Source organism: Balaenoptera musculus, chromosome 8, assembly GCF_009873245.2.
Source record: "Balaenoptera musculus isolate JJ_BM4_2016_0621 chromosome 8, mBalMus1.pri.v3, whole genome shotgun sequence".
NCBI lineage: Eukaryota > Metazoa > Chordata > Mammalia > Artiodactyla > Balaenopteridae > Balaenoptera > Balaenoptera musculus.
The window spans coordinates 62,302,739-62,321,043 of record NC_045792.1 but is presented as its reverse complement, the minus strand read 5'-3'; the positions used below and the strand labels follow the sequence as shown (position 1 = coordinate 62,321,043).

The 18,305-nt window shown below is 48.4% G+C and overlaps 1 protein-coding gene across 2 annotated transcripts in view; it reads left to right on the top strand.

The window, feature by feature from the left end:
* Positions 1-17,672, top strand: part of TRIM66 (tripartite motif containing 66) — a 57,856-nt gene extending 40,184 nt beyond the window's left edge. The window contains exons 12-22 of one of the 2 annotated variants that reach the window (XM_036860120.1): positions 8,617-9,138; positions 9,299-9,491; positions 10,944-11,004; positions 11,457-11,631; positions 11,946-12,235; positions 12,699-12,825; positions 13,109-13,183; positions 13,572-13,724; positions 14,139-14,357; positions 15,095-15,148; positions 17,570-17,672. In XM_036860120.1, coding sequence (XP_036716015.1) covers positions 8,617-9,138; positions 9,299-9,491; positions 10,944-11,004; positions 11,457-11,631; positions 11,946-12,235; positions 12,699-12,825; positions 13,109-13,183; positions 13,572-13,724; positions 14,139-14,357; positions 15,095-15,148; positions 17,570-17,581 — 1,881 coding nt within the window. In that variant the 3' untranslated portion in view covers positions 17,582-17,672. Of the gene's footprint in view, positions 1-8,616; positions 9,139-9,298; positions 9,492-10,943; positions 11,005-11,456; positions 11,632-11,945; positions 12,236-12,698; positions 12,826-13,108; positions 13,184-13,571; positions 13,725-14,138; positions 14,358-15,094; positions 15,231-17,569 lie in introns of those variants that run through there. The other variant, XM_036860121.1, reaches the window with a different exon arrangement.
* The last annotated feature ends 633 nt before the right edge of the window (positions 17,673-18,305 follow it).

The following is an 18,305-nucleotide window of genomic DNA, read 5'->3' as shown; positions in this document are numbered from 1 at the left end:
GTGGCCTCTCACCTGCTGGATTTTCCTATCTTTATACTCTCTGAAGTAGCCTGAGGCCTTGCTGGGGAGAGGTCTTAGGACCCAGGCTGGCTTGGTCTTGGCTATCTTTATCTGGTAAAGGCATTTAGCCCCCAGCCCACTCCTCAGCCTGTACTGGCCTGTGAGTGCCAGGGGACGTCAGAAGTCTATCTGAGGCCACAGACGAGAGGAACCTGCGGCTCCAGGCACTGCTCTGTGTGTTCCACAGGGACCTATTCATGCTCGGAGCTGCTTTGTGTCACCCCATGGAGGACTTTTGTTACAGGTGAGCAGCTGTGCACAAGTACCTAGGAGCTGGTACTAAATAAGCTGATGGTGAAAACAGATTGCTGCTGAAAATGAGAAGTGGAAGTCCTAGAATGGGTTTTCTAGCGGCTTGAGCTCTGCAGTCTCGGGAGCATTTTATCCCACCACCTTCCCTGCCTCCAGCAGGATGTTTTTGTATGAACTTGGACATTTGTTTGGCACTAGCTGTTGCCTAAGCTTCCTAATCTTGGTTCAGCCACTCTGAAGAAAGATGATGAAGAAAGACAATTCTGGAACAGAACCCCTTTAAATCCCAAGTGAAACTGGAAGCCATTTCGATGGCTTCATTTCATACTTCTTAACTAGTCAACTGCTGAAAAATACACACATTCCTTTCCTCAGAACACTCATGGAGTCAAGGCTGTACACATCACAGAGAGCCCTATCTGAATCCCAGTTCACTTGCAAGAGGGACCTCTTTTCTGCTCATAATGTGGCCCCAGATCTTCAACAAAGGACACTGAGGCCACCAAGATGCTGCTCAAGGCTTGAGAGGAGCCTTCGATGTATTTTCAGCAAATGATACAGAAGTAGTAGGCACTCCTGTGGTCCCGATTATTAAGAGTGATGCAGAAGAGTCAAGGATAATGACTCAGATGAATAGCGTTTATGCCATTATCAAAGCATTTTGATGCCTGAGCTCTTGATTTGCTTCTTAAAACTCAGTGAGATTTACATTAACCTCTAGAGGAGGAAATTAAAGCCCAGAGATGGAAAATGATTTGCTTAAATACATATTCCAAACCTTGACATAAGTGAATACTAGGCATCCCGCCTTCACAGTCTCCAAATACACTGCTACGGACCAGGTCATGGGTTCTCAACCTTAGCAACCGTCTTTTCCTCATAGTCTGCCACTGACAGCAGCTTTTCTCAGAATGTTCCCAGAGCTTGGTGAGGCTTTCTTAGGGCATAGCCTGTGTCCCAGTTAGCATGTGCAGAACTGTACAGAGATGTGTTCTGTCCTACAGAGCTAACACTCCCCAGGTCTGGCTCCCTGAATTTTGTACTCTCTAGGAAGCCTGTCTCCTTCATTCTAACCTGATTTTATTCACAGACCAAACCCAAGATCTTTGTCTAGGTCTCCTGGTTCATGTGAAAACAGGTTCTTGTTCCTAGGCCTTAAATTTCCTTAACCCAGCCTGGGAAAAATACCTCTGGCCTAATTTTTCCTAGTCTCCAAAATTTGGGTTTTGAGGATTCTACTCATTCTGGCTTTCACTTCAGATTTACTGGAATCCACTTGTTCTTTTCCTCTTCCTTCCACCTCAGACTCTGGGATCCTCTTTGCTTTTTTCCATCTTCTTGTATCATCAGGGCACTGGGCAGTCTTCATTTCTTCTCTCTTCACCAACCATGATTGTTTTCCCATTTGACTTTGGTCAGTTAGCAGATATCAACATAGTTACATCTATAGCAATAGCCTTACTTCATACAAGAGTTTTTTGTTGAGCTAGAGGGGCACTCACCATCAGCAAGAGCAACTTTCCTATTAAAAATCAACTTGTGAAACCACTTGCAAGAAAAGTTAGTTCCCCCTCAGCTATCTGATTCAGCTGTGTCAAGATCTGCTGCTGTTAAACCAGTCTACTTAATCTGAAGCTGTTGAAATTCTCAAATATCCCAAGGATTTAATTCACAAGTCTATTTACCTCCATCCTTGTCTCCTTATCTGTTTCCTTCAGCCAGGGTGAAGGCCTTCAGTATGTTTCCAAAACATGGCACATTGGTCTCTTCTTCTACTGTACATTTACATGGTGATGAGTTTTTGACAAGTTTAACTTCTAGAACAAAAACCTGAAAGCAGAAGTGAGCAGGCAAGGCTTCAGAGCAGCAGCAAGAACAGATGTCACAAACCTCACTCATTATATTCTGTATGAGACTATAAGCCTGATCTATTCAGCATTCTTGGTCTAGCAAGCTTAGTTATATGGTTTTCTTTGGAAATTTTTAGTTTTCCTATATTATAGCAGTAAGCAGAGTAAAAGCAGGAAGTCAGGACTTCTATAATGGCAGCTAACAACAAGGGAGAAGACAAGAAACTTCACCTGGAAATGTGCCACGATGTGAAGTCATTCACTGAAAGGACAAGCTAAGCCCTGCATTCCTAGAAGTTCCCTAAAGCACCAGTGAACTACAGAACACCCCAGCAATGTTTATTTATTTATTTATTTATTTATGGCTATGTTGGGTCTTCGTTTCTGTGCAAGGACTTTCTCTAGTTGCGGCAAGTGGGGACCACTCTTCATCGCGGTGCGCAGGCCTCTCACTATTGCGGCCTCTCTTGTTGCGGAGCACAGGTTCCAGACGCGCAGGCTCAGTAATTGTGGCTCACGGGCCCAGTTGCTCCACGGCATGTGGGATCTTCCCAGACCAGAGCTCGAACCCGTGTCCCCTGCATTGGCAGGCAGATTCTCAACCACTGCGCCACCAGGGAAGCCCCCATCAAAGTTCTTTTACATCACGAAGAAATGGTCTCATTAGGCATCATGTGCTCTGTTTAGTAAGACAGGGTAGTGTGCAAAGCATTTTAGAAATACTCCCCTTCAAAATAATATTTTAAAGCTAACTGCATTTTGTTATCGAAAGAGGTATGTTTCAGATATCTGGAAAATTGACTTCTGTGGAACACCACCCTATCTGTGCTACTTTATCCCCAGCAATATTATCTTGCTGTAACAACCTGAAATTTGTATTAAACTCAGGGTATGTGCACCAAGTGTCTGTTTACTGACTTCTTAATCACATCATACTAGGGCACTAGCTTTCTACCTAATGGCACAAAATCAAAACCAGCCAGCAGATTTCTAAGGCTGGGCCCAGTCTTGGATTCCTTTATAAGCTTGGAAAATTTGGGTAATCACTCTGTGTCTCAGTTTCCCTTCCTGTTAAAATGAAAGAACAATGTTTTCTCTGAATTTTGACAACATCTTGTGGCAATCATTGGAATGGCAATATAGGCACATTGAACTCCAGCAAAAGATCTGGGTGGTGAGAATGGGGAGAGGAAAGGCAGCAGGTAACAGAGCACAGATCAACAGGATTAGATGGGTAAAGGACTACATAGGTGACTAGGAGAAGAGGTTGAAGGTCATACGATTCAGACAGGTCACGGGTCAGGCAGGTGGCAAACAGATAAAGAGACAGAGATAAAGAGATAAGAGACAAGGAGAACAAAGGCACAGGGACATACAATTTGGGAGGAGAGAAAATTAGGGGCAAGTAAGGAGACACTAGGTCATGGAGGTAAGAGGGAGCTCCCTTCATACGTCAAAGATGACCTGAGCTGATTACCAGAGTATGTTTTTTGCATTTTTGACTTTTCTTCCTCCCTGAACTAGAAAATAGTTTATTTTTACTTGGAAACCTCAAAATACTTATTTTCCCTCATGAAATCTGAAGGTTTTATATGTGAAGATGAAGTCAAGGTGCCAGTTAAGCTTGGCGGTGTCAGTGATTGCCCTATACAGACTTTCCAGCTGGCCATACCCTTTCACCTTCTCTCATTTGACCTCTGAACAATCCTGGGTGTTGGAGAGGGCAGGTGGCATCATCTCCATTGACATATGAGCTCCTCCTGTGTGTGAGGCACCAAATGTCAGACAACTTGGTCACATTCCCAAGTCCTTCTCCAACCCTAGTATGTTCTCAAGAAGACCTTTCCTTCCTTCCAGGCCCTAGAGACTCAGCCTGCTTTCCTGGCCCTGAAAGTTGGCCCTCCCCTTACCCCTACTCACCTTGTAGCAGGGTAGGATGGAGGGTCTCAACTCCTCTCTTTCTTCCTGTACATGAAATAAGGACCTTTTGTTTTAGTATTTTGTAGCTCTTCACTCCAGAGAGCCAGATGAAGTATCAAAAATAACTAACACACAGCATAATAGGTTCCAGAAATGCCACTGTATTTGCATAGCCTATAGATATGGGACTGGGGCCGGCTTCCTCATAGTACTCTCTCTCAGTCCCTTCTCAGAATTTCCCTATAGATGTTTCCCAGGTTCTTGTTACTGTTACCAGAGCTTTGCACCACTTACTGATAGCCTTGGCCTCCTTGAGGTTGGCTGTAGATATGGACAGGAAAGAGACCAGTCTACTCTTCAGTATCTTAGGACATGTTACGGACCTCATGCTGTCTGCTAGGTGTTGTGGGAGCAGGTCCAGCAGGCCCAGCTCAAAATAAGCTGCAACAGAGTTTCCACAATTCTTCCATGGCTCAATTTGCATGCCCTCTCTTCTCTATCATTATACTAACTCACATTTCATGATGTGCAATAAGTGATCAGGAAAGGGGAGTCGGTATCATACAAATGTGATCTCTACCCCTAATCTGGAAAGTTTTGTGTTTGGGGATTTAATCTTGTGCATATCTTGTGACATACAGCACATGACCATTATTACCCAGAAGGGTCCCAGAGGGATTTTGGTGCTCTTAATGCTTGGCACCAAGGACCTCACTGAGAGTCATCTGTGTAGATGAGATGACTGCATTAAATATACATGTAAAATAGGGAAAGGGTGAAAGAGTCCAGCTCAAAGGATTAGACAGTCATATATTACAAAAGGGAATGCAATGATCATTGGTTATTCTTATCCAAAGATAAGGAAATACAGAATATTAGAGAGCTATGTTAGTGCATTACCAGGACAACAAGAGGACGCCAAGGGATGCAGGCCAGGGCATGTTTGAGATAGCCCTTGGCCTCTGGCCTCAGTCCCTTAAGCTGGGCTCAGTCCCTTAAGCTGGGCTCTATGCCTACTTTATCCCATTTGGTTTGAGCATTCCCCCCCCATTGCTCTTTTTCCTCACCTTTTTTATCTTGGGATTTAGACTATACAGCAAATTGAAGGCTTTTTATTGAAGACCATTGAAATACCAAGAAACATATAAAAAGCAAACTTTTCTTTGGAGAAATAAAGGGTATTTAGCTCATCTACTTTTAAAACTGAAAGTTAAGAATAGAAAATATAAGCTTTACTAAAGCAGTTAAACAAATAATAAGGGAAAAGTGTTGGAGGGAGAAGAAAAAGAGAAGAGAAGAAAGAAAAAGAGAGGAGAAGAAGAGAGAAAAGGTCAAGAGAGACAAAGAGCAGGTGAAGGAAGGACAAAGAGATGGAAGAACAGAATGTGGGAGAGATCAGGGAAGGGGGTGAGCACAGAGAAGGGCAGAGGCAAGCAGGCCAGAATGAAGAGTGTGGCTTTGGTGCCAGAGATCTGGAGTCTAAAGCTATAAAAATCCTATGTCAAATATCATACTTAGTGGTGAATAGTGAAAGGATCCCCCTGAGATTAGGAATGAGAGTAGGATGGCTACTGTCACTACTTCTATTCAACCTCATACTGGAGGTCTTAGCTAGTGGAGTAAGGCAAGAAAAACAAATGTAAGCAAAGGGAGAAATAAAACTCAGTAGTCATAGGAGACATGATTTGTATGCACAGAAAATCCCAAAGTGACTTTAGTAAGGTCCCTGGATGCAAGTTCATGAACACAAAGAGAAATGGAGATTTATAAAATTATGTTTTCAATAACATAAAAAACTTCAGATGCCTTTCTGAGCTTCATTTTTTCTCAGGTGTAAAATTAGGGCTACGACAAAAATAACAATAACAATAATAGCAGCAACAGCAGCTGGGATTTATTGAGTACCTACTGCCAGACATTGCTGTAAATGTTTACATGGATTATTTCTTTTAACCTTCACAACCTTTTAATGTTTGCTGTGAGGATTAAGTGAGGAAATATATGTAAAACACTTAGCAAATTGCCTTGTGTATAATAAATTCTCAATAAATTTTAGCTATATAAAAATAGGCAGGTACTTCCCTGGTGGCGCAGTGGTTAAGAATCCGCCTGCCGATGCAGGGGACACAGGTTCCAGCCCTGGTCCCGGAGGACCACACATGCCGCGGAGCAGCTGACCCTGTGCGCTACAACTACTGAGCCTGTGTTCTAGAGCCCGTGCACCACAACTACTGAAGCCCACGTGCCTAGAGCCCGTGCTCTGCAACAAGAGAAGCCACCGCAATGAGAAGCCCGTGCACCGCAACGAAGAGTAGCCCCCACTCGCCGCAACAAGAGAAAGCCCACGCGCAGTGACGAAGACCCAACGCAGCCAAAAATTAATTAGTTAATTAATTAATTTTTTAAAAAATAGGCATTATTTTAGAGAAACTCATAGACTTAGTTGTTAGTAGAACTAAGTTGCTATTCATTTGGCTTACAATTTGTGGAATAAACAGTCATGCATTGTTGTTGTTTTAAAAAAATTGTGAATAGCTCATTAATTCATTTATTCAGCCAAGCACTGCTCTTGCGTCTAGAAATACAGTGGATAAGCAAAACAGACAACATCCACACTCTAATGGAGTTTACAGTTTAGTAGGAGAAATAGATATTAACCAAATGGTATCACAGATTGTGCTATGAGAATAAGGTCCAGGAGTTATGAGAGCATAAAAGGGGGGAGCTGGTCTGGGTTAGAGCGAAAATTCACAGGTGAGCTGAATTCAGAAGGTAAGTGGAACAGGGGCAGGGCTAGGAGAATGTTCCATGCAGAAGAAGCAGTCTGTCTGAAGAGAGAGGCTGGCATGTTTCAGGAACTGAAAAATTGTCTGAGTGGCTGGAGTTCAGAGAATGAGGAGAGAGCTGTTGTATGGACTGTGGCTGCAAGGCAGGACAGGGAAGAGGGCATCAAGGCCTTAGGAGCCTTGCGGAGCATTTTCTCAGTGGAGCACAGTACAGTTTTATGCAGAGGACTGATGTGGTCAGGTTTGTGTTTTGAAACTCCTCCTCCGCTGAGGAGACCACTACTGTAGTCTGGGAAAATATGAATGTGTAACCCAGGCTCGGACACCAGCAGCAGAGAGGAATAGTGGGAATATCTGAGAGATGTTTAAGGGGTGGAATTGATGAGGTCTGGTGTCAGCTTGGGTGAGGGAGGAAGGATGCTCCACTGAGGTCTTCCTCCTGGGATTCAGCTGGAAGAACTGGGTGACTAGGGTGACATTCACTGAGGTGAGGAGTCTTTTCTTCACTGTTAATTAGCTTTACTAACTTAATATGGAAACTTGAGAGGGTATTTGAAGTATTTCTTTTCCTGTGGAAATCTGAATGTCTTATTCATGGGAAAAAGAAAGACAGGTTTATGACACTGATTTTGGAAACTTAGAGATATTGACTCCTTGTTTCCCCTTCGATTTTCAAAAGATGTCAACTTATTATATCTTTTGTCTTAAAAAAAGGCAAGGATATCAAACTTATAAATTCCTGAAGGTTGCATTTAGAACCAGTCTTCCCACCGTCTCCCTTCCATCAAATCTCTTTCTCCAACCTGAAAAACTGAAATGGATTCAGTGCAGTATCTATGTCCTTAACTTCTTTTTATCAAGCTTTTAAGTCTCTTCTGCCTAGGTCACCAAGCAGTTAGAAATGAGAAAGGGATTATGGGGGTTGGAATATTATTGCCTCATCCAATGATTGTCCAGATTGTCCATATTAAGATTTAGCTGCTCTGATGTTCTCTGCCCCTGGATTAGAATGTCTTCGGCAGGTATAGCAGGGCTAGAAAAGACCTTCACATCTCTTGGTCAAAGTCTTCAATCTGATGCTGGTGGTGCTGGAGTTGATCTGAACAAGGCTGTGAGAAGGCTCTGGAGTTTGACCCAGGTTACCCAGGACTGACTGGAGCTCCCCAAGCCTTGGCATTATCTCAGAGAATGTCTGCAGCAGATCAGGGTTTGAGCCTTCTGAACTTCCTCCCATTTTTATGTAGCAGAAACTATCCTGTAGGACCCCCAGAAGGGAAGAGAGGCCACTAGTGCTGTAGTCAGAGGGGAATGTGAAGTGGGAGGGTAGTCCTACAGTCTGACCCTTTGCTTAGGGACTGGAAAGGGGGTGAGGGATGTGGCTGATTGTGTGTGTGTGTGTGTGTGAGTGTGTACCACCCTCAGGTCAGGTGGTAGGCTGTCCCTCTCTCTCTCCCTCTCTTCGTCTGTCAGTCTGTCTCTCTCTCCCTCTCACACACACATACACACATGCACACATGCATGCACACCAGTGTCCTCAGCCGTGCCTGCCTCTCTGTGTCTTAGCCCACCAGCCTCCTTGGTGTAGGGGAATGGAAATAGGACTTCATGTGCTGTCTGAGTTCCCTGCAGCTACCAGACTCTGAGGCAGAGTGAAATCTGAGCATGGAACTCTTGTGGGCTGCGTCTGTCCTCTCCCTCCCACCATTCCTAGCTAACAGCCTGACTGTCCCCTGTCTTTGCTCCTGCAGCACTCCACTTCTGTGAGCGTCATGGGCTTTTCCAACACACTGGAGATGGAACTGTCGTCTACCAGGCTGGCGAGGACCTTAGAGCCACAGATCCAGAGTGCGAGCAGCCTGACAGCTGCCCCACCCCAGGTGGTACCAAGCCTGCTGAGTGGCCCCCCACCAACCGTGTCCAGCCTGGTGGGCGGTCAGAACCAGGCTATGCCCAGCCTGACAGCCAGTCACCTGCCGACCATGCCCAGCCTTGTGCGTGGCACACCCCACTCCATGCCCAACCTGACGAGTGATCCCTCCCAGGCCATCACAAGCCTGGCAAGTGATCACTCTCAGACTGGGCCCAACCTGAAGTCTGGTCCCACCCACAGTGTACCAAGCCTGGCAACTTGTCCTCTGCAGAGCGTGCCTCCGGCTTCTAACATGCAGTTGGAAACCGGATCCAGCTGCAGTCCTGGCTCTGGCCGAACTTCAGGGAGCCTGTGCCCTGGGGATGGGGCTGACCCCTCCCTGGGGAATGCCCTGTGTAAGGTAGGTCTTGGGGAAATGCCATTCAACTTTCTCCGCTCGTCGCTGGGCAAAAGGGTAGCCCCTGAAGGCCTTATTCTGGCCTTAGCTTAACAGCTCTGTGACCACCGACAGGAAAAACGTCTGATTTCTTTGATTCTTGTTGGCCTTTAACTTTTGAAAGATGGAAAATGAGGATTCTACCCGCTTCACTGACTCTCTGGGACAAGGCCCCACAGCCCCTGGTCCGGACACTTCCAAGGATTTGGCTATCCCCTCAGAACTGGAGGAGCCAATTAACCTCTCTGTGAAAAAACCTGCACTGGTCCCAGTGGTCAACAAATCCGTGGCCCTGCAGCAGTACCGGAGCCCAAAAGGTGAGACTCAGCAGCCTGCCTTTCGTGCTGACCACACACTTGAGCAGATGGGCTCAGCACTGCCGTGAGAAAGAGGTCAGCAGAGCTGCTCTGAGCCTGAGGAAGCAGTGTTTCTCTCGGGCTAAATTCACTTCTCCCCCCAGAACTGACTTACTGATGCCTGTTCTGTTTCCCTCACTGTGGCCATGACTGATCCAGGCATGGCCAGAAATTAGCCTCCTTGTAAAATTCCCCATGCAAAATTTCGGGGGTCTGGGTGATAGGTAGGGGGAAACAGGAAGAGCACATCCCAGAAGGGCTAGCCTTGGCAAAATATTTTAGGGGAAAGCGCATGTCTGACTTTGGAGTGTGATAGATCTAAGTTAGCAGACCTGCTCTATCTCTTTATGTTTGAACCTGGGCAAGATACCTAACCTTTCTGAGTTAGTTTCTTTCTCTGTAAATGGGGCTAATCATAGCTACTTCATAGTCTATTGGGACAAATAACTACAGTGAAATCACTTGATGACTTACTCTGTAGTAACAAGAATTTGCCTTGCACCTGGCATTAATGTAGATTTGTGCCTCATAGTAAAGGGAATTTGGACTGGTGGAGGTTGGCTCTGATTCTCTTCTCAGCTACCCACACCCCTTCTCAAATGCGGCTAGGCTAAGGCTCCTTCCTTCTGGAGAAAGTGAGGGAGTTGGGAAGTTAGCAACTGCCTAGTGAGCATTGGGGGCCTTCTCATTTCAGTGTATGATTCATAAATGTTTGGTGTGTAATGATCAGTCTATTTCCTACATATTTAATAGATGAAAATGAAACAATCTTTCTCTTTTTTTCCTCACACTGGTTCTTCTTAACTACACAATAATGTAACCCAGAATTTTAAGCAATTAAATTTTTGAACCCTGCTTGCCCATAGAAAGTGCTCAGGACAGTGTCTGGTGCTGAGTGGGCGCTCAGTAAATGCTAGTGTGCTCCTCTTTCCCCTCACTGCTCCCTGCCCATCTACACAGACTGCACTTCTCAGGGGAGGGTTCCTGGGAGCCTCTTGCCCCTGGAGGGTGAGCTGGATTCTCAGGCTGTGCTGAAATCCCAGCACTTGGCTGAAAAGGCAGGGGTTGGACAGAATGACTCCTAAGAGCAGGTGACACCAGTGCATGTATGGGGAACAAGTGATTTCTGAGCTCATTTTGAGGGTAAGAAGCTGGACCCTTGGCACCTGACCAAACCCTCACCCCCAGGCAGCCTCTGAGTGTTAACCTTTGTTTATCATTTTAAAAGAAAGTGGACGTCTTCCCCCCTCAGGAGGGGGAGATATGGTAGGATTGTCACCACTATGAGTGATTACATTGTTGGTAACAATGGTGTGACAGGTGTGTGGCCAAAGTATGAGTAGCAGATATGAGTAGAAGGTGTGGGTGACAGGATGTGTTATCATAAGTGTATTTGTTTGTCTTTTGCCTTAGACTGTGAGAATTTTGAACAAGGAGCCCTAGACCTGGGTACAAAAGGGAAGCAGAGCATCAGGTAACAGACGCTGGGTCCACCCTCCCTCTCTCACCCTCCAACCTCATGTCCTGGGAGGTTGGCACAGGAAGTGAGCATCCTTGATGACTTAACTAGAAGCAGAAGTTTGCCTGCAACTGTCTTCTTCAACCCCCAGACCCTGGAGTCGGGTGTGTGGTTGGGCGTCTGGGATGGTTGTGGGAGGATGTCCTGGCTCCTGCGCCGTGAGGCATGCGGTCTGTGCGCAGTCCTCCCTCTTCAGGGACCCCCCTTTCTCTGATCAAAGGGCTCCCAGGGGCTGGCAGGACCTGGCCAGGCAGAGCTGGTAGCAGGGTGGAATAGGGGCCTGTAGAGGGTTGGACTGAGGAGATCTTGAGCAGCAATTCAGTTGTGGGATCATGGATGAGCCTGACTTAGAGGTTGGGGCCAGAGGAGGCTCCCACCGAGACCCAGGGATGTCGTTCTTGCCCTAGACCCTTCAATAGTGAGCCCAAGATTCCCTATGTGCGACTGGAGCGGCTCAAGATCTGTGCTGCCTCCTCAGGAGAGATGCCTGTGTTCAAGCTGAAGCCACAGAAGAATGAGCAGGATGGGAGCTTGCTGCTGATCATTGAATGTGGTACTGAGTCCTCCAGCATGTCCATTAAGGTACCACTTTTCTCTGCCTTCTCCTTGAACCTTGGCCCAGCCTAGGAGCCTCTCTTTCCTCTCTGCTACTGGGAGAATTCTGGCTCTGGCGTTGTTCTGAGTCTCTGAATGGGGCTGTAGCTTGGCCAGACCTTGTACCCTGCTACAAGTAGTCTGTGAGATGCGCACTAGGAGTGAGCTGTCCTAGTGTTCCTGGGGCTTGGCTGTCTTGGGGTCCTTTAATAAGTCGGTGCCCAGGGCTTGTCATCTTTCCTCTCCCTCCCTCCACCACTTGGTGCCGTGCTCTGACTGCTCAGACTCACTTCTTCCCCAAGGTCAGCCAGAACCACCTGTCTGATGCCATCCAGGCCCCAAACCTGGGGGGAAGAAAGGTCACTGTCACATCTCTGGCTGGGCAGCGGCCACCAGAAGTGGAGAGTGCATCTCCTGAAGAACACAGGCTCATTCCTCGAACCCCTGGAGCCAAGAAGGGGCCCCCAGTACCAATAGAGAATGAGGATTTCTGTGCTGTGTGCCTCAACGGGGGAGAGTTGCTGTGCTGTGACCGCTGCCCCAAAGTGTACCACCTTTCCTGCCACTTGCCAGCCTTGCTCAGCTTCCCAGGGTGAGTCACGCCAACCCCAGGCCCTGGCCAGCATAGCATGGTGATCTTCCAAGGGAGATTATTCCAGGCCAGGCCCACAGAGCTCCCTCAGGTGGACTTCCTCCCCTCTCTGGGCCTGCATGAATTACAGGTCTGTGACTTCGTGGCGCTATAGCTGTGTGTCTTCTGCACACAGACAGGTGGATGCTTCCCTTCCTCCTCTGTTCCCAGCTTCCTCCTGTCCAGATTTGTCCCTATACCCCTCTCCCAGGCCCTTGCTAACTCCTAGTTTTCTGGATTCACTAAATCCTGAGTTACTAAATTTCTTTCAAGCTTGTGGCTAGGAAGCCATTCTCTACAGGGCAGGGCTAGGGACTCAGTTTCTCATGTCACCACCCCCCAAGCTTGTCTTGGGGTAGTGGGACAAGGGAGGGGGCTCTGGGCAATGTGCTGAGGGCTAACTTGGCCTCACTTGCCTCTGCAGGGGAGATTGGGTGTGTACCTTGTGCCGCAGCCTGACCCAGCCTGAGATGGAGTACGACTGCGAGAATGCCCGCTATAACCAGCCTGGAGTGCGGGCCCCTCCTGGCCTGAGCGCGTGTGACCAGAAGGTAGGGAGGGGTCCCTGGGGCAGCCTGCCTGTGCCCATGGGGGCTGAGTCTTTTCTGAGGGTGTGAGAGGCCTCTCTGGATCCCTCTCTTTTGGGCTATGCCTATGGGGGTTGACTGTGATTTTTCTTCTGCCAGCTGTTTCCCTCTGGCCTGGGCGGCTGAACTGTGCCTTAGTATAGTGACTCATACCATGTGGGACAGAGCCATCAGGGTCACTATTGTTAGTCCTTACTGAGGTGGGGCCAGAACAAAGTAACATGGTTGCCAACTCTGCTTTCTGCAGAAGTGTGAGAAGCTGGTACTGTCCTTGTGCTGCAACAGCCTCAGCCTGCCCTTCCACGAGCCTGTCAGCCCGCTGGTAAGGAAAGCCTCACCGCTTCTGCCGGCTACTGGACTTTCTGCTCAGAGCGCCCTGGGCCTGGAGCAGGTCGTGGCGGTCCCCAGGGTGGGCTCAGAGCGTGGCCACTGGAAGCAGGAGTAATTTGTGCATTGCGTAGGGGACCCGGGGGCCGTGGCCACTACAGCCCCCCAGCCAACAGCTGCTGCTGCGTCAGACCTGACTTGACATGTAAACCACTCCTCCTTTTCCCTTTCTCTTTTCCCTCCACACGTTTCTTCTTGCTGCCTTTGTCTTATGTTCTGTTATTTCCATTCCAACTCATTCTCTCTCTCTCCTTCCTTCTTATCCTTCTCTCTTTCCTCTACTTCTCTCTTCCTATTTGCTTCCTCTTCTCTCCTCCCGCAAGGCCCGGCATTACTACCAGATTATCAAGAGACCCATGGACCTGTCGATCATCCGGAGGAAGCTGCAAAAGAAGGACCCAGCTCACTACACCACCCCGGAGGAGGTGGTATCAGACGTCCGCCTCATGTTCTGGAACTGTGCTAAGTTCAATTATGTATGTCTTCCCTGTTTTCCCTCTCCCCTATTTCCAGTGACCCCCAAGACTATCATGGCTGGGCAGAAGTGTCTGGTTTGGGCCTGGGCTGCCATGAGGAACTGGGAGCAGGCCTCCTGGGGCCTACCGTAGTGAATGTTTATAAGCTCTTTCCCACATTTGGGCCTCAGCATGGACTCAGGAGGAATATGGGGGCTGCTAGTGACTGGCCATCTGTGGGTAACTGTCAGGGTCACGTCTGCTTTAAGAGCTGATACTAAACTGGTTATCCTGGGCCCTGAGGAGAAAATGTAAAGTTCCAGACATCCAGGAGACCCAGCCAGGCTTTGCGCTCTCTGTATAGCTCTTGAGGGGCCTGGAAGAGATGGGCTGGTGGAAGGGGGCCAGACCCTCACTGCTCCCCTCCCCCTTCAGCCCGACTCAGAGGTTGCAGAGGCAGGCCGCTGCCTGGAGGTGTTCTTTGAGGGCTGGTTGAAGGAGATCTACCCGGAGAAACGGTTTGCTCAGCCAAGGCAGGAGGACTCAGACTCTGAGGAGGAGTCTAGTGAGAGTGGGAATTCCACTCCCCAGGGCTTTCCATGGCCCCACTACATGCAGGAGGGCATCCAACCCAAGAGGCGGCGGCGACATATGGTAAGGAGGTGCTGCCAGCTGGCAGGCAGGTGGGTGGGTGATCGGGCTGGCAGGGGGCACCCACGCAGCATGTACAGAGTAACCGGAAGTGAAGCTGCTCAGATGGCACAAGAGAGTGGTGACAATGAGCCCTCACTTGCAACCCCTTAGCCTAAGACAAAGGCAAGGCAGTGCAGGGCTCATCAGCTCCAAGGGCCACTGAGGCTCAGAGCCCTGAGACATGGGTGTACCTGCCCAGGGCCACCCAGAAAATTAGCAGCAGGACCAGGCCTCCTGACTCCCAGCTCAGTGCGGGTTACTCCACACTGTGACGCCCATAAGAAGAGAAGGACCTGGTCTCAGTGCCTGATCTCAACTTGGGTTTGGGAGAAAGGGAGAGTCTTTTCAGCCCCTTGGTGTAGAGAAGGAAGGAGAGGTTTTGCTTGCAGGAAAGACATCTGATCTGACCTTTTGTCTGGTCTCACCTGTGCAGACCTGAAACATCAATTCAGTGCTATTTACTTCCGCTGAAATGTATTGCCTGCCCACTGTGTGCCAGGGTCTGACTAGCCATCCCCGGTTGTTTGCAGCACTTGGCACACAGTGTTCAGTGGCTTCAGTGCATTTTGCTGTTGCATTCCTGGGGTGGAATAAAACACTTTGGCTCTGGGGAATCCCAGTCGGGACAGTTGGCCTTTTCACGTTGATAAACCCTACACTGGGCCATTCTGATTCCAAATATTTTTTTCTTCTTTCAGGAGAATGAAAGAGCAAAACGAGTGTCGTTCCGCCTGGCCAACAGCATCTCCCAGGTGTGAGGGCTGGAAGGAGACCAAGTACTCTGGCGGCTGGTGCCCCATCCTGTTGACCACTCCTCCCCACCTTTCAGCTCATTCTCTTTGGATTGTGGATGTGAGACAAGTCTTGTTGAGCTCATAGTGCCCTTCTTTGCCGTTTGCATCTTACAGCATTTATTTTGGAGCCATAGTGCATCCACTACAGAGAATAAACAGCAAAGAGGGGGGTGTTCCCTATTACCAGAACCATCAGATGTGTAGGGTCCACTTGACAAGACCAAGCCCAGTTAGGCTTGGGAGGACCAAACTTCCTTGGTGAGTTCTTTCTGCTGAGGAAGGCAGACATTTCTCACCTTTCAGCGTGCAGGGCTCAGGAGCAATGTATATATCTGAACTCCTCCTGGGCCCAGAAGAGGATAAAAGAAGGGAGAGAGGTTCTGACATATGGCAGGCCTGTGATCCCTGGCCCAGCACAGCCAAAGACTGTCACTGTTTGCCTTTGTTTGGCCTGCTCGGACAGAGGCACCTGCCCTGGACAGGGCAATGAGGCTTCTAGAGGCCATAGGTCTCAACTGGTGCCTATTCGGGTTCTAACGGTTTTCAGGGTATTTGTTTTTCATGCCCCCTTTCCTGATGCTGACTTAGGTGGCCTCTGTGACGCTCTGGATAGTGTGGCATTCTTGATGGGGCTGGGTGGCTGTGCAGAGACCACTTACATCTTTAGGCTCAGATTTCACTGGCAGGCTTAAGAAGATGTTAACTTCAGAGCGTGCCATCTGTGCCACTACTTTGGTGTCAGAACCTGCTTCTTAGAAGTGATTGTTGGTGGCCACCCCTTCATTATGTCCATTCAGAGGTCCAGACCCTGAGTTCTGCTTGGGAAAACTATGAGGAAGCTGCTGTCTGCTTCACATACAGAGGTTCCAGGCCAAGGAGAATGACCCACAACCAGCTCACTCTGCTGGGTCTCTCCTCCTGCTTAGAGATCCTAGTTCTCAACTTCTCCACTTCACAGAGCCAAAGATCAGAAGTGAGTCCTCTGACTCGCCTGCCCTCAGGCTGTCCACAGCCCAGAAAAAGCCAAGACTCTGCTGGCAGCCCTTTTTTTGTTGGAGGTTGGAGAAGGCCAGAGGGACCAGCAGGAGCCAGACCTAAGCATTCGTGGAAGTTCTATCTGGGGTGGAAAAGGGGAAAACTGAGAGGCGAGAAGCCTCTTTGGTGTCCTTTGGTGACCCTGAAGCAACTTCAGGACTTTATTTCTCCTAGAATGCAGAGAGAAGTGTTCTGGAGGTCACAGGCACAGGAGCGGAGCTCCAGGCTGCATCTCGGATGGATTGTTGTGGTCTGTGCAAGGTGTTTGGGAGGAAAAGGCATAGGCAGATGATGCTGGGGGTCAGGCCACCTCACGAGCAAGGGCTTGGTTGAGAAGGAACCTATTGCTGATGTTGGCTTGGCCTGGGGACAGCTCTCCCTGGTCCTGTCATGGCTTAGCTAATTTCAAGGGGGCTGTAGGTCATGGCTTTACTTTTGCTAAGAGGTGCAGTTTCAGGAAGTTCTTATTTGTAGGGCCCTTGTTAATGGGATAATTTTGATCAGAGAAAACATTTCTTCTCTCCTTGTGAGTGGATGGGACTGCTCGTTTCTTTTCCACCCAGGCTGAGAGAGCATCTTCACTTCAAAGCAGACTGTGCCCACTGACTTGCCATTCTTTCACCAGCACATGCCAAGCTCTCCTAAGCAGATGAACTTCCATAATCCTATTTTCTAGTTTGGGGTAACTAAGTCTTGAATAATCCAGTAGCCAGGCAATCTTTGCATGTAACCCTCTACTCTTTGGAGCTCACCTGACTTTATGGTTTGGGCTCTGACCACCTCCCTTTCAATTTTCAAATCTTTTTCTCTGTTTAGTTGGCTTGGCAAGGTTCTCTCTGTAATTACCTCATTAATTCCTCCTCTTGGTCATCTTTCCTTTGTGTGGCCCACCTTCACACCTTCTCTGAATGAGCTTCACCAGTGTTTTGTGTTGGGCAGCTGGGTGAGGGCTATGACAGGCTCAAACCCAATTGACATCTTTCCCCAAGACCAGCTAGAAACCACAAATATGAAGCAAAATACCTAGTTAAGTGCTTGGCTTCTCTTCTATCAGTGAAGTTCCCAGCTTGGGTGTAGCCTGCTGGGCCAGTGGACCTTAGTAATGTGGTAGAGAGTCACATATCCCCTTCCCACTGCAGAGACCCTGCATGCTGAGAAGCTCCCTTTAGGCACCTGAGCAGTGGGGGAGGGGTGGGAGGTAGGGTGTCCTTTCCTCCAAGGGTGCGAGGCCCTGGCCCACCATCCCTACGTTGGTTACCCCACAACAGTGCCCTCTCCCTGGCTTTTCCTGTGTACCTAGCACCAGTGTTTTAACTGATGGTTTTGTTTTGTTTTTGCATGCAGAAAACAACATGATGTTTCAGAAGTTGAACAAAAGGCTACTAGCTGAGTGACTGACTTCACTGGCTCTTTGCTAACATTTGAGCTAATCCTGTTTTTGACTTATTCCCATAATGGCCCCATTTTGGAGTCAGTTAAGTCCTTTGGTCATTGACAAAGTCAGGAAATGGAAATACAATGAGTTCTGGATTCTTATGGTATAGAATGCAGTCCTAGAAGAGAAATTGGGTTTCTTGGGTATACTGAGAAACAGAAGAATGGAGTGGCTTCGGTTGATGCAAAGGAGATTTTAGTGCACTCTTCTAGAAATGGGTAGGTCGGCCTTGCCTAACTTCCAGCGATTGCCAGCTACACACCCTGCCTGTCTTTGCAGGTACCCCCCGCCCCCCCGGCAGCAGCCACCAGATCCTCTGCAGGCTCTGCTCCACAGAAGACCCTACCATCAACCCTGGCGGACTCTGGCTCTCTGTACCCATTTCTGGCAACAGGTCTTTGCCTTGCCTCTAAGACTTAGACCTCTTCTTGTTTGTTCCTGGGCTCTGCTCTGCTTTCTCTCTCACTCCATGGTGTCACCTATAGTCTTCTCTTCTGAACTCCTGAACTGAGACTTTGTTCCTTTTGGATTACCATCCCCTATGCTTCCTCTTCTCCCACTCCAACACTGCTATTAAATAAATTGCCTGCTCCTTTAGCCCAGTTCCAAGACCTTAGCTTTCTGTTCTCCCAGTCTTTCAGCTTT